Source organism: Rhinolophus ferrumequinum, chromosome 11 (genome assembly GCF_004115265.2).
Source record: "Rhinolophus ferrumequinum isolate MPI-CBG mRhiFer1 chromosome 11, mRhiFer1_v1.p, whole genome shotgun sequence".
Classification (NCBI taxonomy): Eukaryota; Metazoa; Chordata; class Mammalia; order Chiroptera; family Rhinolophidae; genus Rhinolophus; species Rhinolophus ferrumequinum.
This window is the reverse complement of record NC_046294.1, coordinates 32440597-32466775: the sequence shown is the minus strand read 5'-3', so window position 1 is coordinate 32466775 and position 26179 is coordinate 32440597. Positions and strand designations below refer to the sequence as shown.

Sequence of the window (26179 nt, the reverse complement as noted above, 5' to 3'; positions counted from 1 at the left end):
ATATTATTGGCATTTTTCTAAATTCATTATTAGCCATTTAGCTCAAATACAATCCGAAAATCTTCAGGCAGAAGAAACAAAGAAAAAAATGGTTTACATCAATGAATAAATAATGAAAAATTCTGAATTTCACAAATGGAAAAGAGGATAGAGATCATTTACTACAAACATTAATTTGTACAAATTAGGAAACACATTTATTAAAGTTACATGATTGATTCAAATTAACAGGGATGGTAATCAGAGCCAGGACCCAAACCCAGGTCAGGTGATTTAACATTTCGTACTCTAGACCATTGATATTCAAAGTGTGATCTATGGGCAAGTGGCCCTGGAAACTTGTCAGAATTGCTGAATCTTGGGCTACCTGTTGAATCCAAAATCTATATTTTAACAAGATCTTAAATTGTGAGAAACTACTCTAACCCTTGCTGCTTCTTCATCACTAGTTGCATGACTTTAGGCAATTCATTAAATCTCATTTTCCTCCTGAATAAAATGGAAATTAAACCAGTTTATTTTGAAAAATAATTGTAAGGTATAAATAAGGGCATGTAAGTGAAAGTTATTCATAAATTGTAATATGCTACACACAATAGTTATATTCAATGAAACCTTCTGATTTTATGTTTAAGAGTGCTTGGGATGAGGAAACAATTCTCCTAGAGGAAGACACGTTTAATAATTCAATTTAAGGCACTATTAAAATTGGAGGGAACATATTGGTGGTAAGAGAGAGTGTCCAGAGAAAGGAAGGTTTTTTCAATATCACTAAATAAATACCATGTGTATAACTACTAATATTTCCTTGCAAAAAAGATGAATCTGGTGTAATTAAGTCACAAAAGTTCATTCATAGTGTTTGGATTTTGGAAACACACGATGAAAATCTGTTGGGTTAGTAAAGACTGTCTGAATATCTCTCTTATATTGGGAGTAGCTATGAATTTAAGAGTAGCTTAAATGGCGTTCTTCGGTCTCAGATGGCCTAGTAACAATTCTTGTAATTTTCCACATACAAGATTTTCCCCCTTGCTTATGACTTTGCTTAAGATGTCCCCTCTGGCTAGGATGCTCGCCAAGTGCCATCACTCATCCCCTCTCAGTTCCACTGGGCTGCCATCATCTTTATAGAGCTAAAGTGTTGAGACGGACAAGGAAATGTTACCTCCCGAAATTTTTCCAGTACGCTCTTACTCCCAGGCGGGGTTACTGAACTTGTCCAATTTCACCCATAATTATTTATAATTGTGTTTAGCTGTCTGTTTCCAATGTAGACGTGAGACCTTTCAGGGAATATTCCCAGAACTCCGTGCAACTCTTGACACTAAATGAATATTTTTAGAACTAATAAATCAATATTAGCGGCAATTCTTACTGAAGCTCTCACCCTGTTATTAAGAGAATAGAGGAGAGATTCAGATGACATTTATTTCCATAAAGGTGAATGCAATTATTTTACTCTAGAAACAATGCTTTCATGTTGGATTTTTAGTGCTCGATGCCCCTTCAGATATATATATAGTGCAGACTTAGTTATCAGGTAGTTTAGAACTTGACATTTGAGGTGAGACCTTAGCATAAGTGCTTAGGAGAAACATTTTTACATCACTATACCTGCTTCAAAGATATTTAACTTCTTTTTTTTGCATAACTTTCAAGAATTTCAAAATTATGGATAGCCAAAGTGAAATACATTTAATGAATTTGGTCACTAAAGATTTTTAAAACATAGATATTTTGAAAAGCACCTAGATGAGCCATATCCTGACTCGCTTGAAGCATTGTTTGGAAGGAGGTAATTCCCTGTTTTGTTTTGTGTTGTTTTTTTCTGTCCTCGTGCTTGATCACCTTTGGTTTTGAAACATTCCAGAGTTTTAAAAAATCTGGTTTAGTGTTTTATAAAATATATATTTTTATATATATATATATACTTATATATAATATATATATTTATATGTATATACATATATTTATATGTATGCATATATATTTATATGTATGTATATATATCTATATGTATGTATATATATTTATATGTATATATACATATACATATATATGTATATATGTACCTATATATATATAGTATTATATGTATCATATATATAACATATTTATCAAAATAAGACAAAGATGTCTTTAGTATTCTTTTTTATGACAACTCATAATGAAATATAATGTTACAACTATCAAATTTATTAATGGCAGACAGTTTTAGCTATATTTGATGCTGTTTCAAAGTTATCCATTCAGTGTATACATGTCCATTGCATTATTTGGCTGATTCAGGGAACATTCTTACATGGTTCTGCCTTTAGATCCATACTACTAAGATTTGGTTCGGGGACCCTAGAAAAAAAATCTACTCTCCCTGTTGGTTTAAATGAAATCCAAGGATTTCAACCTTGAGAATGTGGTTCAAGGGCAATCTGTTTTGTAATCATTTGCTTGAATTGCATCTAAGATACTTGTGATTCGTGTAAAATGCTTTAATAGTTAACATTAAGGTAGCATAGTTTTATTGCTTTGCTTAATGAAATACATTCATTGATGCTATACCTATATATTGGAAACAAAAGTCATGCATGAATCTCTCTATATAGTTCTGCTTTAGGAGAATATGGTACAAAGAAAAACGGAACATTTTAAAGGAATATAAGTAATTTAAAATAAATCTTGAAGATATCATCAATCATTATTTATTGACAAGCAAAATATATAGCCACTAATTTCATCAGCATATTGATATTTCAGTAGTGAGCTGTGAATTAGTTTAGTGAAGAATCATAACATTCTGAGGAACATATTTTAAACTGCCTGTCTTTTATTTAACCACGGATACTGAGGTTACAGTTATGATTTTCTCTCTCTCTTTCCTTTCCCTTTCTCTTCTCTCTCTCTCCATCACCCCTCTTTTTTCCTTCCTTCCTTCCTTCCTTCCTTCCTTCCTTCCTTCCTTCCTTCCTTTCTTATTAAGGCTAAAACAAAACACATGGACAATATAATTATGCATTTTGTGTACATATATTTTATATCCAAGGGAGCCCGGGTGCCCCAGAATACCATAAACATAAGTCAAATATGTTGTAATCTTCCTTCCCTGCAACACCGTCAGATTTGATGTCAGCGTGCTGGGCAAAACATAGGAGAGACTAGAAGTAACTTGTCAATTTTTAATAAAGTCTTCCTTCCTCACAGAGCCAAATGCACCATTCTCCCTGCAAACTCTGGCAATGATGACATCTTCCCACTTAGTCTCCATAGCATCCATTTCTGAAGATCCCCAGAATGGTCGTTGGTCAGGGCGATCCGCCAGGCTCCCCTAGAAAGTTGGCAATCTGGTCAGCCAAAAGAAGCTTCCTCTTTTTCTGAAACTTACTCTGTCCGTGGTGCTGAACCATTCTGCCCAGACGCTCCCAGATGGGCGCTGTCAGCCGTGCTGAAAAAAAATCTTCCCTGACGCTGCCCAAATCAGAACTGTGGATCTGTTATTTACTCACGTCCTCAAAGAGCAGCAAGCTTTCTCCATCTTAATTCGACTCTACCGCAGAGCAGAATTGCGCCGGCGTGATGGGAGGAGACCATAGGCAAGGAGAGAAAAACTAATGGCAACATTTTTCACCTGAGACCTAAAATGCTCCCATGAGTTTTGGAAGTGCTGTGCTCCTTACAGCACATACACCATTTTTTAAAAAGTACTATTCTTTTGACTTTGTTCTTACACAGGGTTCCGTGATATTTCCACCATTCCGTTTAAAAGCCACAAGACTTGATAGCAATAAGGCTTTTGACCCTGGAAATTTAAATTGTTTTTCAGCGGGCTGACTTCCAGGACAAAGACTCATGGGCACCCGCCCAAATACCATGGCACTGCGTGTGCCCTTTGCCACCGGATCCTCCCCTTCCAATGACACTTTCTGATTGTGTCTACCAACTCTCCTATTAGGAAACCCGTGGGTTGCATGCAGCTATTCTGTTGTATTCTCCTTCTCACTCTCCCTCCCATCTCTCACTCGCACTCTTGCTGGAGGCACACCAATACCGTTCTGCTGAGGAGAAAAAGCCCACAACTACCTTAAGGGGTTAAGACAATATGCGCAACTCTCGCCTGTTATAGCGACCACTATTTAAATCTGGCAAGAGCCCGACACTAGTCTTTGCAAGAATGGAGTCGGTAAAACAAAGGATTGTGACCCCAGGAAAAGAAGGGCTAAAGAATTTTGCTGGAAAATCCCTCGGCCAGATCTACAGGTAAGAGAAACCAAACCCATGTTTGCCTGGGGCTCAGCATGAAAAAAAATCTGCAGGGCTATTTCCGTAAACCCTGGTTGCTTAGAGAGATTGTAATATGATCGGAAAGTCTTTTTTACTGCTGGAGTGGGGCTGCTCTGGAAACCTGCTTATTTATTCAAGAATGTTGCACTAAATGAACCTGTCTGCTGTGTGTGTATGTGTGTGTGTGTGTGTGTGTGCACGTGTGTGATTTTCCCCCTACCTGCAGATTCTTATCCTTTCCTTTCCAAAATTTATCCTCTTTACAATTAAAAAACAACAAGTATCTGTTCAAAGAAGCTTTCTTTTGCTGCTTATAGTGACACCAAATTAAATTCCTTTGATGCAGACAAATGACTTAAAAACACCTTTTTAAAAATTAACAAAGAAATCCCACAGAGTAATGACAAAAAGAAATTTAGATCTTAGCTTCAGAACCACTTGAGTAGTGAATCCTCAGTGCAATCATCCTTCCCTACAGAAGGAAGAAAAGTCAAAATGTATCAATAATTGATAGCTGAAGTGATTCTTCTCTCTAAACCTGAAACAATGTATATGTATTTTTCATTATTTGACCTCTCCTTGAAGTCTATTTCTTGCATGGGAAATGTCACAGTACTTATAAGAAAAGCCATAATAATAACCAGCAAAATGACTTTGAAAGTACTGGGAATTATTTTTTTTAAAAAAAAATTTTTTATCCTCCCAGTAGTCATTGTACTAATTAGGCTGTAAATTTCACAACTTTAAATCCTTTCAAGAATACTATCTGAATACACTGTTTCTTAATAATATGAGCAAAATCAAGAAGAGAGGGCAGACACAAAAGGATAGTGGATTCCAAGAGAGCGCTAATTTTCACAATTGGGAGATTGAAGCCTATGGAAATGTAAAGGAAATGACCAATGTGCCTCCCAATTTCCAAATCTCTTCGGTTCTGGTGGGCTTCCAATGGGCTTCATCATGCACCTATGCGGCAGTAGATACCGCAAGGGCCCTGCAGTCCCGCACTTGCCCTGGAATGGGCTGTGCTTTCCCCTCCCGACTGCTATCAGGTGGGGAGTTCAGGTGCAGAGTTTAACTTTGCATATATGAGCATATGAAGCCAATGTAAGAAAGATAATAATAAATCTCATTAGGTGAAATTTTCTTTCCCAGAATTGTCCTGTGTTCTACAATTGGGATTGGACTTTAGAAATCAGCATGAACATGGCAGCAAATATCTTTATGACCTATTTATTCCCAGGTGGTGTTTTGTAGAATTGAGAAGTCTGACATTTTTTTTTTCCTTGTAGCTTTAAATAGCTTGACAGCCATCTCCCAAGCTGTGCATTCTTGGAATGTATGTAAAAATTTCATTTGCTTTACCCGTGTGTATGAAAACAATTGTGTGTGGATACATCATGTAAAGGGCACACATAAAAATTAATTATGTGGTGGATTGGAAAACATCTGAAAATTGTAAACGGAAAGTTGCTTTGTTTAAATATTAAAAATATCCATCTCAAGGATCCACGGTGATGTTACCGTTCACAGTCGTCTTTTTTTTCTTTTTTAAATAGAAATTTCACAGATAAATTGTGGACTAGAAGAACATTATCAGATTTTAGTAAAACCGGTCCATCACTCCGCTTTCCCCTTCCCCCTTCCCCCAAGGACGAAAGCCTAAACGGAATTGAATCAGACGGGTGAAATCTTGTGAAATACTGTGAAAATTTAAAACCAACCAAACAAAAAAACTAAATATGAGACCTTCTACCTTGGTGTGGAAATCTTACAAGAGTTGATTTGGGGGCGCATTTGCGTATCTGGGAGTCGTATTTTAAGTCTTTGGAAACAGGCCCGTGACATTTTTTCGGGGTTTGTAACCGAGATAGTAATGACGCAAGGTTGTGAATAATTAATTATTCATGTTATGGCACTAGGAAGCTTAGGTGTCGGCCATATGTTGCGGAGGCCTTTGTTTCAAACTAGAGTAAAAGGAGGGGAAAAAAGTAAGACGTGTAACCGGAGAGTAAACGTTGAATTGGCTGCAGGAAGGGGCAGTAGAGTGCGTGACACTCCCAGAGAGCATTCACAGACCTTCTCCGCGTGGGCACTGCAGTGAAAGGAGAGGCCTTAGTCCCCAGGGTCCCGGGCTCAGCTGGGGGGCCGGGATCCCGGCATCCTCACCCCAGAAAGCTGCAACTTGATTGGAAAGGAAGGGGGGTGCAGGGCTGTGGCTGGGCCAGGTCGCAGCAGAGAGGCCCGCAGGAGGCTGGGTGGTTGGATAAGCCTCCTGTCGCTGGGGCAAAGCACTGCGGGTGGGAGGCGTCTCCACAGGTTCTGAGAAGGAGCCTTTGCGGTAACCATCATAAACTGCAGACCCCGCAAGAAAGTTAGGCCCAAGCGGCCTCTGTATGTGAAGGAAGTCACGGCGGGAGGCCTTGGGGGGAATGGGGATTGGATGCCAGAGACCAGGAGGTATTAAAGTTGAAGGGATGCTGACGCCGGGAAGGGGACTCGCAGAGGGTGGAGAACCCGGGAGGTCCTAAAGCCTAAGGTCTTCCTAGCACCCTCACCCCCGAGGGAGGAGGAGCGAGTCAGCGCCCCTCCCCCCGGGTCTGATGGGCCCTGAGAATTGGGAACCATCCGGCGTCTGGGGTTCCTAACCCGAGGCTTCCTTGCCTCTACCCCGCTCTGCCGCGCAGGGTGCTAGAGAAGAAGCAAGAGGCCGGGGAGACCATTGAGCTGACGGAGGATGGGAAACCCCTGGAGGTGCCTGAGAAAAAAGCACCCCTGTGCGACTGCACGTGCTTCGGTCTGCCACGTCGCTACATCATTGCCATCATGAGCGGCCTGGGCTTCTGCATCTCCTTCGGCATCCGCTGCAACCTGGGCGTGGCCATCGTGGACATGGTCAACAACAGCACCATCCACCGCGGGGGCAAGGTCATCAAGGAGGTGGGCAACCGCTGGTCGTATGGTTGCGCAAAGCCGTATCACCTGTTGGAGCCCGGTTCCCCACGCCCTCACTCCCACCCCAACTGAATGAGAAAGGCCTGGATGCTCCCTCAGCTCCCTTCTAGCACTGCCCTTCTAGAATGAACCCTTCTAGGATTATCACCTCCCGTTTTGCTCCTGAAGCAAGTCGCTTCTGCCCGCTGGGCCTCTCACCCGCAAAGGGGAAAACAGTATCTAGCGCACTAGGTTTTTGAGAAGAGTGACTTCATACAAGAAGGTGGTGCTTAGTAATGTCCGCTAAATCAAATGGAAATATTTTTCCTTTTACTCAGAGGAACGGAGCGGCATCTGAGTTATAAGTTCCCCGACTTCTTCCAATTCTCACCAAATATTCTCAGTCAAAATGAAACAAAATCGAGAAACAAATCAAATCAATTGTGCGCACGTAAGGGGCCTTTCGGAGCCTTCCATCGGGCTGGAGGGGAAGATGTGCCGCAGCGCAGGCGCACGTGGGGGTCTCCGGAATCCAGTCCCCTAATCTTACTGTGTGTGTGGTGGCTGACCCCTAGGGAGAGAAAGGTCAACGCCAAAGCCACAAAAACCCTTGGGTCCGTACTTTCTGTTCAGGGATCTGAGTGACCATAAGCCAGGCAGAGCGAGGATTGGGAGGGAGGAACTCCTGACGCACTGTGTGCATGGAAGGAGTGAGCGCCGACCCGCCTTGGAGATTCCGGGACACCCTGCAAAGTGCGTTTGTTTTCAAAATTGTACTCAAAGGGAGAAAAGGGGGCCCCAATTCCCCAGGCTGAATAAGCGCTCTTTCCCCTTTCTCATGCAGATATTTCGCCCTAGTTTTCTTTAAGGTACACCAGGTTCTGCTGCTCCCGCCAGGATCTGCAAACACACCCCTCTCCGGCTCTTAGGACCACCCCCAAAGCAACACCTCTCTCTCCATTGACTCCCCAAATTTCCTGAACTACTCCAAGTCATTCCGGCCCACGGTCATCCCCATTTTTCTGGGACCATCCTTCCCCCAGCTCCTCCAACTTCCGCATCTTCTATCCCAAGCTCACCACCTTCCTTCCCCAGAATTTCCCCGGTAGGGATTCCATTCTCCAAGAGACTCCACCACGGTTCGCACTGAATGGAGTCGGCTAACGCACCCCACCAGGTGTCTCTATCCCCAGCTGGCTAACGGAATCTCTTCCCAGAAAGTCTTAATTTTCCAAACCAGAGCCCCGAGGAATCCTCATTCATCGAGGTGAGGTGATCCTACCCGCCTAACGTTTTCGGAGAGCAAAGCCAGGACTCCCAGCTTTGCAACTAATCACAATACATTTCAAATGAGCACGATTATTAGGTTAAAGAGGCGTTTCTTCTCTATAAGTATAGATTCAGTTTTGTTAGGAAACGAAAATTAAGCCACCTCCACCCCGGGATGCAGGGAGTCCCCCGGGGGTTGAGGGTTCTCTGGCCCAAGAACCACGGAAGGTGAATCTTCAGCCCAGGCACTGATTCTACTCTCTCCCCTCTACCCCATTTTTTAAAAAAAATTTGTAATTATTTTTTTTCCCTACTCCCTAGAAAGCCAAATTCAACTGGGACCCGGAAACCGTGGGGATGATCCACGGTTCTTTCTTTTGGGGCTACATCATCACCCAGATTCCGGGTGGCTACATCGCGTCTCGGCTGGCAGCCAACAGGTAATTGGCGGGGCCGGGCTTAAGGTGGTGGAGCTTGTACACTCAGAAGGGCTAGCAGAGGCTGGGGTGCAGGAACGACAGCCTCGCGGGGATTCGAAACTCCTGGGCGAGGTCCCGCGCACCCAGTGTAGAAGCAGGAACTGTTGGTGCTTCCTTCCTGAATAAGGCCCCCCAAAAGCATTCGGGCTCTGCCGGGCGGGCGCACTTTGTAGCTTCCTCTCTGCTCTGGGCGAGCCGGCCCTTCGCAAAATAGTCGACGTGCCTTAAGGCCTAGAAGGAACTGAAGCCTGGCGTTGAGAGGGCCAGGCAGGGAGGCTGGTGCACAAAGGGGGTATCACGTGCTGCGCTCTCCCCTGCGGGTCCCGCGGGTGCCCCAGCTCCTGGAGGCGCTGACCTCCCGGCACGGCGTCGCAGAGCTCCCGGCAGCCGGCCCAGATGGTGCTCTGGGTCTGAAGGATTTGTTTCTATGGAGGCAGGCGGGATTTTAGGCACCCGGGGTGCGATTCCACCTGTTAATGAGCTCGGCTGAGTAGGGGCGGGGATGGGGAAGGCGTTCAGCTGCGCCCGGTGGCCTCCAACCTTGCTGCGCTGGTGGCTGCAAGCCGAGGTCCTAGCGCCAGCCCTAAGGAGTGCCCCCAGCGCCAACTTGCAGAGGCAGCCCCAAATTTGGGGCAAAAGGACTGAAGGGGTGGGAGTATCAAGGAGTACAGCCTGGCCTTCAGAGGGTGAGAGGCCGCTTCATTTGCTTCACTGTCTGTGTTACGATAAACAAAACTAAATGCTCCTTAGATCTGAATTGTTTATGCTGAGCAAGAACACATGCCCTTGCCCTTCCAGGTATTGCTGCTTAGAGACTCCAAATAAAGACTTCCGGTTTTCCTTCAGACCTGTACCTAAGGCCTCACCCCTCTCCCTTCCCCAAAAGGTGGGAAGTAATCTAGAACTGGGCACCTCTCTAGTCTTGATCTCTTCTCTGCTTTTATAAACTGGTCTCTCCTCATCTCAGTGAAATCTCTTAGGCTTCCTGTTTTGTTTCTTTGTTTTTGTCACCTACAATCCCATTCACCAGAGGTGTTCTCCTATCCAGTATTTCTCAGTCCCCTCCAAGGCCAAATAAGGAATTTTTGGAAATTTATTTTAGGCTTAATGATTCTAGGGTGAGGATTTTTGGACAGTCCCTCAAAACGTCAAGAGGAGTGCAATAGATTAGAAATTGAGTCCTGTGAATATCATCTTTACCTTGACATTAAGGATGGTTAACACTCAGACCCAACAGGAGACAAAATATTCTTTTAAAAAAGGAATCAGTTTAAAATGAAAAGCATTAATTGTTAAATCACCCAATTTTATGGATGGGATAAATCAAAGAACAAAAAAAGGTAGCAGGGAGAAAAATCTAAAGGAAGTATTGCCTTAAATATTACTAGTAATGAACATGTTACATTTTTGGCTTTCTTTTCCCTAATGCATAGTGTCTTGGGTCATTTTTGTTTCCTAAAAAGTATGTTCTGAAACAAAATAAACTTCCCCAGAAAGATACTACAAACATACATATATGAACTATTTTCATTTCAGGGGGAAAATATCCAACAATTCACCAAAACCCAAAATGACACATGAAACTCAGTGTAATGTGAACTGAAAATATAATGGCTGTGCCTGTAAGATTTTCTCAGAGTCAAACCTTCAGCTTGCCAAATGTTAAAATGCTAACATTTTCCTGCCAGGAAAAAAAACACCAGGGATGCCCCAGCTTTCCCTGGTTGTAACACTGGGAGGTTTTCCTGCTTTAAAAAAATAAATAAATAAACAAAATAAAACAAAAAACAATATCATTGTTATCATTTGCCATGTTTAGTAAAGAAAACACTGAGGCTGACTCAGGTTCTAAATTTTTTGGTAGATTTTCCTCAAAGGAAAAATTTTTGAATTTTAGAATTTTTACTTGGATCTGAATTCACCTTACTTTTAAATGAGTACTCAAGGGAGAGAAACTCAATATTTTCACATATAGTGTTTTGTGTTCTACTAGACTGAGAAAATTAAGTTAAAATTCATTGTAAAATATTATGAACAGACAGAAGATTATAAACTAACTTCCTTATTACATCTTAGAATTTTGACATATTTGCTTCATTTTTAAAATAGAACAAAACATTACACATACAGTTGAAGCCTCCTGTGAAAGGAGGTTTTTAAAATATGTAACATTCCCTTTTTTGGTTATAAAAGTATTAATACTAAATACAACATATAAAAAAGATAATAAAAATCATAAATAATCGCCCAGAGACACCTGTTATTAACACATTGACGTATTTCCAGTTGGTCTTATATATACTACATAGGATTTTATCTTAGAAGCCTTTTTTAAAACACAAAATCTGAGAGATTTTTTAGAATTGGTTTAAAAGATATGTATTTTTCTATTATGAGTATTTTTCAAAAACAGTAAAAACAACACAGCAAGACCAGTTTTCCACCTACAGTATTGTATGCCCATTCCAATAAGCTTCTCCATATAGATTATTTAATAATAGAACAAGGTTTCCTTCTGGTGGTATCCTGGGGATAGAGTCCTTTCCCTCTAGGTATGAAAGAAGTGCCCTTTGGAAAGTTTGCCATCACTGTTTTGGGTGGAACTGGAGCAGAGGAACTGAGGTGTGTGGAGACAGCTCCTCAAGAGAGAAGGGTTCCTGGTTACACTTCCTGGCAAATTTCTCAGTGAAAAACAAACAGCAAGGATTTGGAGTCTCCATATTATGGATTAAGCAAAATCAGCCCCACATTTGGTCAGAATACAGAGTTCTGGTTCTTTTTCTGGTCAAATGATAAGCATTCTTGTTTTCCAGCTCATTGAGAGGAGGAGCTGAGGGAGTGCTAGAGAGGAAACACAGATCCACAGGGGAGCTCTTGTATTATTTTTTCCTTTGTCTTTCCTTAACAGGCTATTGCACAATCCTGGGTAGGAGAATTATTCACCTCCATGGAGGGCCTTAGAGTGGGGAGTCAAAGGACTCCTCACAAAATCTGTAATGTTTTCAGATGAGAACATATTGAACATAGTGATTAAAAGGTGTTGGGGACAAATTAATTTTTGTCTTTAGATAATATAGGTTATGGGTTTTTCAGCAATCCAGATATGTACAAATGTGTAATTGCTAAGGGCTATTTTTAACTTGCATTTAGAGAGTGATGAGGAACCTGGACAAGTATTTAATGGGAGAAACAACAGAAGTTTTGCAGTGGGCATAACCAAAGAAGGTTAGATTTACCAAAGAAGTTTGGTGGATACTATGTTTTTAATGGGTAATATTATATACACAAAGACTGCCCTTGCCTTTGTCTAGGTGGTAATATTAAACCTTATTTAAAATTTTTCCCTATTCCCCTGTCCTCCTGATATCTCAACCCAGCTTTAATTTTTTTACATAGCACGTATTGCCACCTCTCGTACCAATGGTTTACTGATTTTTCTTTGTTTAATGTCTGCCTTTCTCCAATAAAATGTAAGCTCCGTGGTTTTGTCCATGTTATTTTTACTGCTATATACCTAGCATCTCAGAGGGTTCCTGGCCCATGATAGATCCTTGTTGAATAAATAAAATGAACACCACAACAAAGGATTTGGGGCTTTTTAAAAAAAGGCAGTATTGCATAGTGGTTAAGATATGGGTTCTAAAGCAAAACTATATGGGTTCAGATGCTTGAATGTGCTATTTAAAAACTGAATAACATTAAATATTATTTAACCTCTCTGAGCCTCAGTTCATATTTTTGTAAAAAGGGACTAATCAAAGTACCTACCTGATATGGTTATCATGACATCTAAAGAAGAGGATCTGTAAGAAAGTACCTGGCACTCAATAATTGCTTGCTGTTGTCATTGATTATTAATAAAATCTTAAATTCATAAAAAAAGTTAAAATAAAAATACTCCCTAAGACCATTAGCATTGCTTGTGTTTAAATTTGCCTTAAGTGTTAGTAGTGAAAAAGGATTATTTTTATTATTAAAAAAATGCCTTTTTCACGTCAGATTTCTACCTTTAAAATTATTTCATCTAACACATTATGCACAATTAATATTATTGTTCACTGGAAATGTCATAAATCTCCTTTGAAGGCTTTTAAAGAGCTGTCTTTAAAATATTTTTTAGCCAAGAGTATAGAGAGTGCATGCAAGCTTGAGGTTGCATTCCTTTGTGGAAAATTAGTTTCTTTTTCCCTGCCCTAAATCAAAGAACTAAATCAAAGAGGATCTAGTTCCTTGTACAACATTTTGTCTTTTCATGTATTTCTTGGGTTTCAAACTTGACTTTTGCTAAAGAAAAAATAGTTTTTTATTTGAATAAGGATTGCATGTGTCTGAGGCATACAATGCACTCTCTATAATAGAAAGAACCCACATTAGAGCTGGGCAGGGCTCATCTAATCCAATCCTCTTATTTTACAAAACAGGAAAGGAAATAGACAATCAGGGAGGTGGTGACTTGCCCAAGGTCACAAGAGATTGTGACTAAAATTCAGGTGTCCAGTAGGACATGACCACAAGCTACATCCACTTTGAAATTTGACATCTCTGCCTGATATGTGCTTCATTGCAGAGTTCACGTTCAGCAGCAGACTGAGCCATCTGCTATCTGAAAGAGTGCCTACAATCTATCATGCTCCAAATCCTGGACAAAAATCCATGAATTAGAGAGAGAAGCCTTTAGCAGGCTCAAGAGAGTCTTAGATTTTTGTGGCAGGAGAAACATGCTGTATTTTTGTGTGTGTACTGGCTCCCAAACTATTTGGCCACAACATGAGTGATTCTGTTCTTTTCTCTGCAAAAGGCAATATCCAAACTTGATAATGACTTAAACAGATAGTGTGATTATCTGTAGAAGAAAACACGGTATTTAGAACTTTTCCTGTTACCCAGCCCCTTTGGAAATTTGGGCTTCTAAAAAATCGCAGAGGTTTGAGCATGACTGGGAGTAGTTCAGACCTTTTGTCTGCAATGAAGAAGGGTTCTTCCTTGGGATTCCAAATGATACAATTCAGTTCATACTACTGATAGAAAAGAGAGTAATTTATATTTAAAAATGAACAGATTTAAATGTATGGATTTTAAAACTTTACTAATGTGCATTTATGAAAATGAAATTTGATATACTTTAGGTAAATATTCTGGCTAGCCTGATTATGAAAAATCCTCTTGTGAGAATGATTTTCAGAAAGAAAGGAACAAAGATACTTTAAATATAACACCTTCATATTTTAAGCCCAGAAAGAAATGTTACTGGCATGATTATTTTTTGCCACAGAATTAAACAATAAAGATGTGCTTTATTTAGTAGAATAAGCATTTATCGGAAATGACGTCTTAAGTCTCATCATCAAACACACACACATGCACACACACACACACACACACACACAATCTGTCTATCTATATCTATCTATCTATCTACCATCTATCATATTTATTTTTTTTCCTCTCTACTTACCTACTATCTATTACAACATCCATTGTAATCTAAGGTTTCTTAACTCTTGTACTGAGAAACATTTACACATTCCTTTTGTGTGAGACAATAATTCAGACTGTGAACATAAAGCCCACTGCAAGGGACCACCATCTTGCTACGGTGGAAAACCAGTTTATAGTCATCTAGTCTTTCAGGGCCAGAGGTGACGATTTCTATCTCACTCATCTAGCTGCCTATCAAACATCTAGCTGCCTTCCCATTGTGGGCCCTATAGGTTAGATATCTAGGGCAATGCAGATGAGGCCTTTTTTTGTCTGATAAAAGAAAATACCCTTTCCACAAGATGAATAGATGGATCAAGAGTGGGAGGGGTCCCTAAAGGGCTTGCACGTGATTTGCTGACGTGAGCTTTTTTCTCAGTACCTCTCTCTTTCCAGTCTCCTCTCCTCTCACCCCTTTCTAGCTTAGCTCTGGCTTCCCGGGTGGCTGCCACATCCTACTACCGCAGTGCAGAGGCAGCCTCTAGAGGGAGGGGCATGATTTGGAGGGAGGAGTCAGGTGAGCAGCTGGTAGAATGATTTTCTCCCTGCCATATGCCACTGTTGGGGCTGTCTAATTTCTTTGTCATGAGTGATGAAGTCATTTTTACAACTTAATGATGTACCAAGGGACCCAGCGGGCTGGCTTGTGCTTGTGTATTCCTTTTTTAATATGTGAGTAGGGGCATCAGATGTGACAAAGGGAGGTGCCCGAGCACTGATTTGATTAGATTAAATAGATTAAACAGCCTGAATCAGTCTATTCCTGCAGACCCTCTAGGAGAGGATTAGTGCCACACCTGGGGTGAGGAACAGTAGTTCCCTGTTAAGTGACAAGGTACTGCCCAAATGGAAATTGATTGATTGATTCAGGGAAAATGGATATAAGCTGTAGATATGACAAGTCACCAGTGTTTCTGCCACCTCTTCTGGGCAAATCCTTGTGAAGTGGGGTTGATATATGAGGACGTTTGTGGTTGTGGTCATAGGAAAAAATATATATATATGATTGGGAATTTCACAGCTAACTCGTGCTGGGCCACACTGAACATTCATTATCAAGCAGGGTGTGGGACAGGTTTTCAACAACAGCATTTGCTTTTCCAAACATTTCTGTATCAGGGATACTATATGCCTCTCAATTTTGGCAATCTGTATTAATATAGGGCCTTCTGCAGCCCTGCACCCACCCACACACAGGCCAGTGTTTTGAAAGTGATTGTACATAAGGAAATATAATCATTTTACACTGTAAGGCAAAAGAAAGGAAAGACATGTGTACGTGTGTGTATATGTGTATCATATGCAGAGAAAAAACAAGTGGAAATTAGGTTTTAACTTGAAAATAAGGAAATTGAATTTATTTTAATATGTCATTTGCTGCAGAGGGAATCATAAGGAAAACAATAATTTTAAGTAGCTTTCAAGTGGTTTATCGTTTTTGAAAACAATCTTAATTATCAAATGGCCCTTATTTCACAGAAATTACCGTGATGTTCTTTGAGAAATTGAGAGCACGCATCAATTTCTAATCCTGCTCTTCAGTCATAGAAAAGTTAAGATTTTTCACATTTAGTTTGCACATTTCTTTGTTGTTTTTTCTCAGCCCAATTATGAATGACTCATTTCTGACTGATATAAATATAAATATACTGATATAAATACTGATTGATATAGAGAATTGAGATTCACAGTTCAAAAAATAAAAATGGGCAAATATTTATTTGGGGAAATTTATTTCTAGAAAACATTTTTTTATGTAAAATATATTTCTTTATTTTCCCATATATTACTTACCTTTACTTGGAAAAAAAGGATAATTAGACTTTAAGTGAGTTGTTGAAATTTAAATGGATTATAAAGCAAAACCCCAAAACAAAACCAAAACCCAGAATATAAATCAGAAGTCAGATTAACTTTACAAATATGTAATTGTTTAATTATATTGAATAGAGCATCAATTTTCTATTCTATAGTCACCAATTTATTAAAACATTCTCATAATTATTTGACGTGTCATATAATTTAACATTTAACCCATGGACAAACATTGAAAATGAACCTGAAAAAAATCAACAGTGGAATTTTAGAAGACAAAAGGATTGTAAAAATGAACCTAAAAAAACAGTACAAATGTTCTCTTTAGGCCTACTGCAGTCATGCAGTAACATGATTGCTTAATTTATATGATGGAGGAGAGGACAGCCTTCTGTTTTCCTGTAGTTAAAAAGAGTCTAGAAATGTAGCTGTTAGATTAAAATGGGGGAAAATAGGAAGCCTCCTCAATGGAGTGGAAACACAGAAGAGATACTCTCACCATGTAAAGTGGAGAAGGGTGAGTGAATGTAAGAGCTTTTTAATCAATGTGAAGTAGATCATTCAGGGATAAAATGTCCACCTCTCCCTAAATAGTACATTTGTATTGGGGGTGGGAAGAAAGAGGAGGATATGAATTATGAATCATCTTCTAATTGCCTTACTTCTCCATTTCAAGAGGCAGATGAAATTAGAATTGAATAGAATAATAAATATATGTATCACTAAACTTTTTTATATATATACCATCTTTCTTCCTCATAGAGACTATGAGGCAGACATTCTTACACCTGCTTTATTGATGAGGAAACTGAACACAGAATAGCAGTTATTTTCCCAAAGATCACTAGCTGGTAAGAGGAAGAGGGGGAGTATGAATCCCATTGTGTCTGACGTCAAATGATGTCCTTCTTTACTAAGCAGATTTCTCCTCTTGAATAGGTTTCCTGTGCATGTCCTTAAAGAAAATCTATTATACAGACTCTTAAAAAATACTATATTACTTAGTGCTGGGCTATGTCCACAGGAAAGAGCATGTCTATGGAATAATCAGAAAATTTATTTATTTGCGTGATTTTGCTTTTTAGACAAGTCTTTTGAAAGAGGATAGATTTGAAAAACCTATTATGGTGGATATTATTTTCAGTGCAGCTTTGCTGTGAAATGCAATTATGTGTCAAAGTTAAGAGTGATGCTAGGAGTAAGAAAACTCACATGAATATTAAATATCCCTTGGTATATAATCTATTTTCTTCTGTCTGTTGAGATATAAAGAAATATATTCAATTCTCATGTTTGTTTGTTTTTGTAACATCAGGCCAAACAAAAATGATGACTGTCAAGCATAATACAATATACACAACTACATTAAGTATTGATAAATGATGAGATTCCTTAAGAGGAGAATATATCACCTCTAAAACATTGCAACCTAATTTAATTTTGAGGGTAGAGCTTCAGAGTGGTTTCAAAGGCTCATCAAGATACTATGTTGAACAGAAAGTGTAATGGCAGTTGGTCTCAGGAGATTCGACAGTGTTGTTTGGAAGACTTAAGGATGAGGCCAGACTGAGCCATGTACTTGAACTTAGCAACTATCTCAAGTGCGGATTTATCCACAGGGTTACTCTAAATTCTAGTCCATAGCTGCCATGCTACAGTTTCTCTATGAAAGTAACTCAGCTTCCTAGGATTGTTAGGATACCCAGAACGGCAATTTGTTCCCCATCAGAAGCTGAAGAACAAATAAATGGTCAATTGATTGAAAACAATATCAGGATAAAGAAGTTTCAAAGAAAAAAAATCTGTTATCACCTACCTATACCTCAGGAAGGGAAGTTATCATTGCCCTCTATTTAAAGTATTTATACAAAAGTGTAAGAGGGTGACATATACAAAACCTTCTGCTTAGCATCATGACATTTGAAGAAGTGAAATAAAGACCTGGACTATATTATCCAAGAGACTCAAATAACTTAGAGTGTGGAGAAACATATGATATCTTGGTTTAAGTCTTATAAAAGTGTTCTACGGTGCTTTAGAAATATCTATGAGAGATGAGCTTGAAAAGAGGTGTGTCTGTGTGTAAGAGAAGTATTGGGGGTAAGGGTGAGGGTATACCAAGACAGGTATAATTGATTTAGAGAGGGCTGTCAATTTGAAAAAAAAAATGCTTCCTGTTTGATATTTTAGATCAACTATTGAAGCACAGATTGAGAGGCTAATGTATGTTGATTAATTCTGTATGATTTCAAAATGGGAGCTAGAATTCCCACTACATGTTTTCATGAACTTAAGCTGCTAGAATTTCAGGATGATGTGGAATGACTCTGACTCCATAGACACAGAAATAGCATTATTTAATCAGGGCAAAAACATTCTGGAAGAAAAGGACAAAGAGTAACAATTCTCTGAAAACTGTATTGAAGGTTAAGAAATTTCTATGTAATAATAGCTGGTAAACCATTTACCATTTACTATGAAACAGACACTGTCTTCTTTCATAATTGATTTATTTAATCTTCTTCATGACAATCCTTTGAACTATAAGAACTTATCTCCATTTTGCAGATGTATACATTGAAGGTTGGAGAATTTAAGTGATAACAACTTGCTCAACATCATACCTAGTAAGAAACTAGAATATATAAGAATTTGAATTCATACAGTGTATTCTTAACTAATAGTCTGTCATGCTGTTTGCATGTCCTTAAGAAAAATATGGCAGCTGCTCTGTCAATTTGGTCAGTGAGGACAATTAAAACCAGGCCAGCAAATTTCATTTTTGGTCTTGCTCAAATGATCTAATTACGATTTGTATTTTGTAAAGGATATCATCCCTTTTCGTAAGTGATTCCATTCCACCCTTGCCACTCCCCTCTTAATAAAAGGTCAGCCCCTTATTGCAGCTATGGTTAGCTCTTTTCATTCTAGGTCTGACTTGCCCTAGCCGTGCCCCTTTTTGTGATGTCTCAGGGGAGGAGTATCTAGCACAGTACTGCTAAACCCATGATTCTCAAATCAGGAAAAGTAACATCAGCATCACCTGGGAACTTGTTAGAAATGCAAATTCTCAGTTCCCACACAAACCTGTTGAATCGGAAGCTCTGGTACCCAGCAATCTGTGTTTGAACAAGCCAGCTAGGATGATTATCACGTGTAAAGTTTGGAAATCACTACACTATTTTATTTTCTGGGACTTCTTTTCCATACTCAGTTCTAGTATTTCTTCCATTTGTTTTGAAACCTAGACTTTGTTCATGAAAGGCAGAACCCTTCTACATTTACTTATTTTAAAACGTAGGTGGGATGGGGTAGAGGTCTGTTCTGCTCCCCACTGCTGCGACCATCTATCTTTCAATAATGTTCTTATCTTTCACGGTTTTGACTTTATCTACTGGAGCTGGCACTGTTAGTACTAGTTCTAGTACTAGTGTTAGTTCTGCTGATGTTAAAATATTAGTAGAGCATAGTGGTTGAGGATCTACAACCAGAGGGAGTAAATATAAACAATAGTTCTCCACTTAGTATTTATGTGACCTTAGCAAGTTATTTAAGCTCACTGAGACTTGGTTATTCTATCTATGAAATAAGGATAGCAGTAGTAGCTTTCTCATATTGCAATTGCTCGTTTAAAACAAGAATCTACAGCAGGGACTGGCACACACTAACAATTCAGTAACCATTGTCTATTATTATTTCTACTTGACCGACTCACATTTATGGATTTGTGTATATGTGCATTTTTCATTTAGCATCACAGAAATCCTGTGAAATATAACATATTGATATCATTGTACAAGTCCGAAGACCCCTTAAATGCTTAGGATGTGTCAGCCATTCTTCTGTGTGCTTTACTTGTAATAACTTACAGGTTCTATTAATATGTCCGTTTTGTAGATGAGAAATGAAGCATAAATAGTAAAATAAGCTGCTCAAGATAACTCAAGTAATAAGTGACAGAAATAAACTTTGAACCCGGGGAGTCTGGTCCTAGGAACCATGCTCTTGATCATGACATACACAGCCCTTTTTATAGACAGCTGATCAGAAGCCGATAAGGTTAGTACCTTCCAGTCACATCTTTATCAAGTGACACAGCTAGAGTCCTATAAAAATTTCTGCACCACATTTATGTCACTTTTTTTTTCTCTACTCCCATTAGTGACGTTGGCCCCTGTTCCCCTGCAAGCCATCATCTTGCCTTAACTCACATGAATCCTGATCACCTTCTGTCCTCCTGGCCTCATAGATCCCTCGCCCTTAAATTCTTGTCAGCTTCATGTTTACTTCACCTTAGTAGAATAATCACCTATTAGTCTCTAAGACCCTAAACTCCATCATTTCCAAGATGTCATGGACTTATGGACTCCGCTCTTTTCCTCTTGTCCTATCTACCTTGCCTCAACGCCCCTCCCACCCCAACACCATCCTTATTCATCATCTCACTCTTGATGTTCTTATTTCTACCACCTGTCCCACTATGTCCAGCCATTTTCAATACTGCCCTCATGTAACCTCTTCCATTTTTTGAAACTTTGCTGATCCATTTTCTATTTTTGGAATTCCTTTTTTCTTTTTTTCCTTCATTTTCCAATGGCGAACTTGAAAGTTTCCTTATGAAGTTCACCCCAGTTGGAATGGATTTCTTCCTCCTTGGTTTTCCATTTATACTCCTGTTACAGCCTTTGACATAAATTGCCTCTCGGCTACTTGTCTCCTTCTCTCTCCACCTACACCAAGGGCTAACATTGGCCTTTTCTGAGTGCCTAGTATCATTGTCTAGATGAAAGAGCACAGATGTTCATGTTAGAGAGCCCTGGGTTCAAATCTCAGCTCCACTGCTTGCTTTTTTCTTGCATAGACTTTCTGTGTGCATTTTCATATGTGTAAAATGAGAAGAAAGTGTAACTCAGAAGGTTGTCATGGGGATTAAATTAATTAATGTAGGTGGAGAAAGTATAGTAAGCGCTCTGTAAATTTTAGTACCTTTCTGCTCAGCACAATACCTTGCTCTAAATATAGTCTCACAAAGATTTGGGGTGTGAATGCATAAATGAATGTTAAATGAAATGACTGCTTCAGTTTTTGCTGTGTGTAGTACAGCAAGAAAAGGTATAAAGACTTCCCATATTGGGCAAGAATATTGATAATCAGAATTTCATGTAGTTGGATATTGATTTGTACACCAATTACATAAAATTTAAAAAGAAGATGAGGTTCTGAATGTTTGATGGATTTTATTCTTAAATACCCTGTTTCCCTGAAAATAAGACCTAGCCAGACAATCGGCTCTAATGCATCTTTTGGAGCAAAAATTAATATAAGACCTGGTATTATATCATATCATATTATATTATATTATATTATATTATATTATATTATATTATATTATATTATACCAGGTCTTATATTATAGTAAAATAAGACCGGGTCTTATATTAATTTTTGCTCCAAAAGATGCATTAGAGCTGATTGTCCGGCTAGGTCTTATTTTTGGGGAAACATGGTTAGAAAAAAGTCAATGCATTGTTATGATGAAATGACCATTGCATCATAAACAATAAAAAAGGATAGTTTAAGTAATTAAGAAACTTAAAAGTAGGAAGCATTTACAAATGTCATAAGATTATATAATTTGAAACACTATTTGAGACAAGAGTAGAAGGTAAACATTGTAAGTGATCTATTAACATTTTACCAGGAGTAGTAGGGTGATTTCAAGTCGCTTTGTGAAGACTATTTAATGTTCATTGCAGCTTTATTTACGGTGGCCAAGACATGGAAACAACCAAAATGTCCTTCGATAGATGAATGGATAAAGAAGTTGTGGTATATATACACAATGGAATACTATTTGGCAGTAAGAAAAGATGAAATAGGACCATTTCTGACAACATAGATAGATCTTGAGATTATAATGCTAAGCGAAATAAGTCAGACAGAAAGAGCAGAGAACCATATGATTTCACTGATATGTGGCATATAAACCAAAAACAACAAAAGAACAAGAAAAATGAGAAACAAAAACTCATAAACACAGACAATAGTTTATGGTTCCCAGAGGGTAAGGGCGAGGGGAGTGGTAGATGAGGGTAAAGGGGATCAAATATAAGGTGATGGAATGAGAACTGACTCTGGGTGGTGAACACACAAGGGGATTTATAGATGATGTAATACAGAATTGTACACCTGAAATCTATGTAACTTTACTAACAATTGTCACCCCAATAAACTTTAATTTAAAAAAAAAGAAAAAAACAAAATTTACAATTAGAATCCCAAAATACATTGCTAAATGATGTGGTATGTGCATCATCAGATATAAATCCTAGCGGCAAAACCCACTAGCTTTGGAATCAGACTAGATTTGGAAACAGGGCTCCTCTACTTAGAACTGGCTAACAACTTGTGCAAGAGCTTTCACTTATCTTAGGCTTATTTTCTTCATCTATGAAATGGATATGTTAAGAGTACCAATGTCATTGGGTTAGGTGGTTGTGGATTTTACATGAAGTGTTAGCATGGTGTCTAGCAAGTTGAATAAGCACTGATTACATTTAGAACTGACCATAGTGGGCACTCAACAGATAGTTCATAATTGGTTCAGCTCTACTGAATCCATAGGGGACATTTTGCAATTGCTGGAGATATTTTTGGTGTCGCAAATTGGGGCGGTACGCTACTACTGGCATCTAGTGCTTGGAGCCTAGGGGTGTTGCTAAACATCATGCAGAGCACAGAAGAGCATCATGCAAGAAAGAATTATCTATCCCGAAATATCAACAGTATGGAGGCTGAGAAAACGAGGTGAAGAATGGGTAAAATGCATCTTTCTCCAGCTTATCTAGAGATAGCAGAATTTTAAAACGCTTCAAATGGGGCAGAGAAAATGATGATTGCAAGTTATATTCATAGAAAATGAACTTCATGCATCATACCTTCAAAATAATTATTAAAAAAGAAGGCTCATGTATTAGACAAACACGGATGTAAACCTTATAGTATTATTTTTTTGCAAACCTTAGCATGCAAAATGATCACCTGGACTGCTTATTAAAGCACAGTTTCCAGGCTTCACTCCCAGCACATTCTGATTTCAAAAGTCTGGAGTGAGAAATCTGCATTTTTAATAAGCACTGCAGGGAATTCTGATGCAGCTGGTTCATGGATGACAGTTTGAAAGAATTCTTCCTAAGGGCTCAATGAGGTGGATGCATAACTCATATACACTTTCAAAAACCCTGTAGCATTATGTAGCTCTGGTTTTCTCTATGCTCAAAGCCTTAAGCAGTCAGTCTCATTGTTATCGACGATAATAAGCAAAGTGGAATAGATCTACAGAAAGATATAGTCAATAGAAGTTTGCCAATCCCCAGACAGCCTGCTCACGTGACTAAAAGTCCTGTGTCATTTACCCTTTCTGCCTCCATTCTCTCTGTTGCACAAGCACCACATTCAAACACCCAGAATAGTAGAAAGACATGTTTACCTCACTGGCCTTTGGCAACACGTACCATTTACCACTAGGTCCAGGAAACATGCCCCGTATACTCCCTCCTATTTCCTTTCAGCCCTAAAGGAAACCTCTATAGTGTTCTGGGATTTGCACATAAGAACGTTTGGATTGCAGTCTGAAGAGAGGTGAAAATTCTTTCAACTTAAAAGTAATAATCAAACCTTAAAATATGTTTTAAATAAATTTTATAACAATTTTGGATTCTAAGTTTACAAAGACAGGTTATTAGATTTTTGATTTATTTTCTGAAAAAAAATAAATCCACGTTTGGCAAGAGTTTAGTGTCACTAAGTGTGTGGCATTTTCATAGGGGTAATTATTTCTAGAAATAAAAAGTTTCTATTTTGTGTCAAACATTTATAAAATAAATTCTTCTTTGACAAAAACCCAAAGATACCCTATTCAGCAAACAGCACAGAGGAAGAATGGAACAGAACATTTACCTTCTCAGTGACTATCTACCTTGCTGGAGAGAAGCCACTGAAGACAGACAGATATTAGGCTGCATCAAGTAAACAAAAGCATTTGACCCCGTCTGTGATTCATAGAAAAAGATTTGATCCACTTCAGCCCTTCATAAAGTCATTTCTCAAATTTTAGTAGCAGATTAATAATGACCAAGCCTCGTTTCAGAAACTTGGGTCTTTCACAGTTACATTTAAATGTGCCTCGTGGAAGAATGAGAGCTTCTATGAGGCAACCAATTTTGACTGAATTAAAGGCTTAATGTTCAACTTGAGAAAACTTGCACAGAACACACTGGTAACCTCATTAGTGATAGTATGTCCCAAAACTTCCATGCAAGAATATGTTTCTGGAGTTACCCAGTTTTGGGATTGTTTTTCTTGCTTTGTATGAACAGTATAAAATATTTTTTAATGATGAAATGGAATCTTTACTTGCAGATGGATAAAAATGTTAGCACCATATTTCTAGCAGTTCTTTCTTGAATCATTGTGTATATGTACACACTTAGAGGTGTGCCTCAAACACAATCTCCTCACCAATCCCCACACAAAAAAAAAAAAAAAAAAGGAAAAAGAAAGAAAAGGAAAAGAAAAACTTGAGACAAGTATATTAATTATTTTAATTTAAGTAATAGTTATTTTGATTATAAAAACGTATGCTATGGGATCTGACCATGAGATTTCTTGGGACATTTTAAATATGATTTCATTTATAAAATTTTTATGGATATACATAGCCTAGGGAAGTTGAAAATAGTTGTACAATGTAAGGTACAACTCCATTTAGGCATTTATAATTTTTTCAAAAACTCTTTAGTGAATATCTACTCTGTGTCAGGCACTGTGCTAGGTATTGGGGATATAACAGTGTATCTGAAAACAAGCTCTTGGCCTTAAGCAGCTTACACTGGAAACTGAGATACAGACCAAAAACATATACAATGATTCATTAAATATTTACAATTTGCAATACATTTATGAAGAAAATAAATACAAGTGAGTATAACCAGATTTATTGAATCCTTCTATTTCTTGTGCTTCAAATAATCTAGCTTTTCAAGATAGTCCAAGTATCTATTTACAATGGCTAGCTAATCAAGTCCAGAATATATTTATTCTTTTAAAAACAAAAGTCTACTTTAAAATTGCTTGTAATTAACTTGACCCGAGAAATGTAGCTCTATTAACTCCCTTTCTTTTTCAGGGTTTTTGGAGCTGCCATACTTCTCACCTCTACCCTGAATATGCTAATCCCATCAGCAGCCAGAGTGCATTATGGGTGTGTCATCTTTGTTAGGATATTGCAGGGACTTGTTGAGGTATGGAACTGCAGGATGACCTCATCTTAAGGTTGGCATGTTATTAAGGATCAGCAGACAATCTTTGCCTTGATCTATAAATAAATATGTCTTATTAGGTTGTGTCTACATCATGTTAAAAAAAATTGGAAAAGTTAGATACTCAGGTACTGTGTCTTTCAATAAGGCTAAATTACAATTGTGACGTCTTACCTCCCCATCTCTGGAATTAAGTGGTATTAAATAAATGTTTAGCACCTATTTGACTGAAAAGAAAAAAAAAAAGAACAGACACTTTTATCAATGGGTTGTAATAAAAATATCTGAGTCTGTCTTGTTGGCTGGTGATAGCCCTGAATTAATACCTTTTGGGAGGTTTATACCACATCCCTATTGTCTTTGAATCATGATTTGAGATTTCACTAAAATATTTCATTGACTATATTCTTTGGGCATCTCACTCTAATGATTTACTTTTGCTCTATCAGCCCATTGTCTTTGAAAGAATATCATTTATAAACTTATGATTGTCCTACCTGTTGCCCCTTCTCTTTCCATGGAGTATGGTGGGAATAGAAAATCAGATAAAGTATGAAGGCACTGAAAACAATCTCCTATCTCCAAAAAGAAGGAAAAATCAGTCGG

The 26179-nt window shown here is 38.5% G+C and overlaps 1 protein-coding gene across 1 annotated transcript in view; it reads left to right on the top strand.

Moving 5' to 3' along the window:
* The first annotated feature begins 3253 nt into the window (after positions 1–3253).
* SLC17A6 (solute carrier family 17 member 6) overlaps positions 3254–26179 on the top strand; it is a 38887-nt gene continuing 15961 nt past the window's right edge. Inside the window, exons 1-4 of the mRNA XM_033118806.1 lie at positions 3254–4254; positions 6966–7218; positions 8803–8921; positions 25441–25555. Of these exons, the coding sequence (XP_032974697.1) occupies positions 4169–4254; positions 6966–7218; positions 8803–8921; positions 25441–25555 (573 nt within the window). The 5' untranslated portion in view covers positions 3254–4168. The remainder of the gene's footprint in view (positions 4255–6965; positions 7219–8802; positions 8922–25440; positions 25556–26179) is intronic.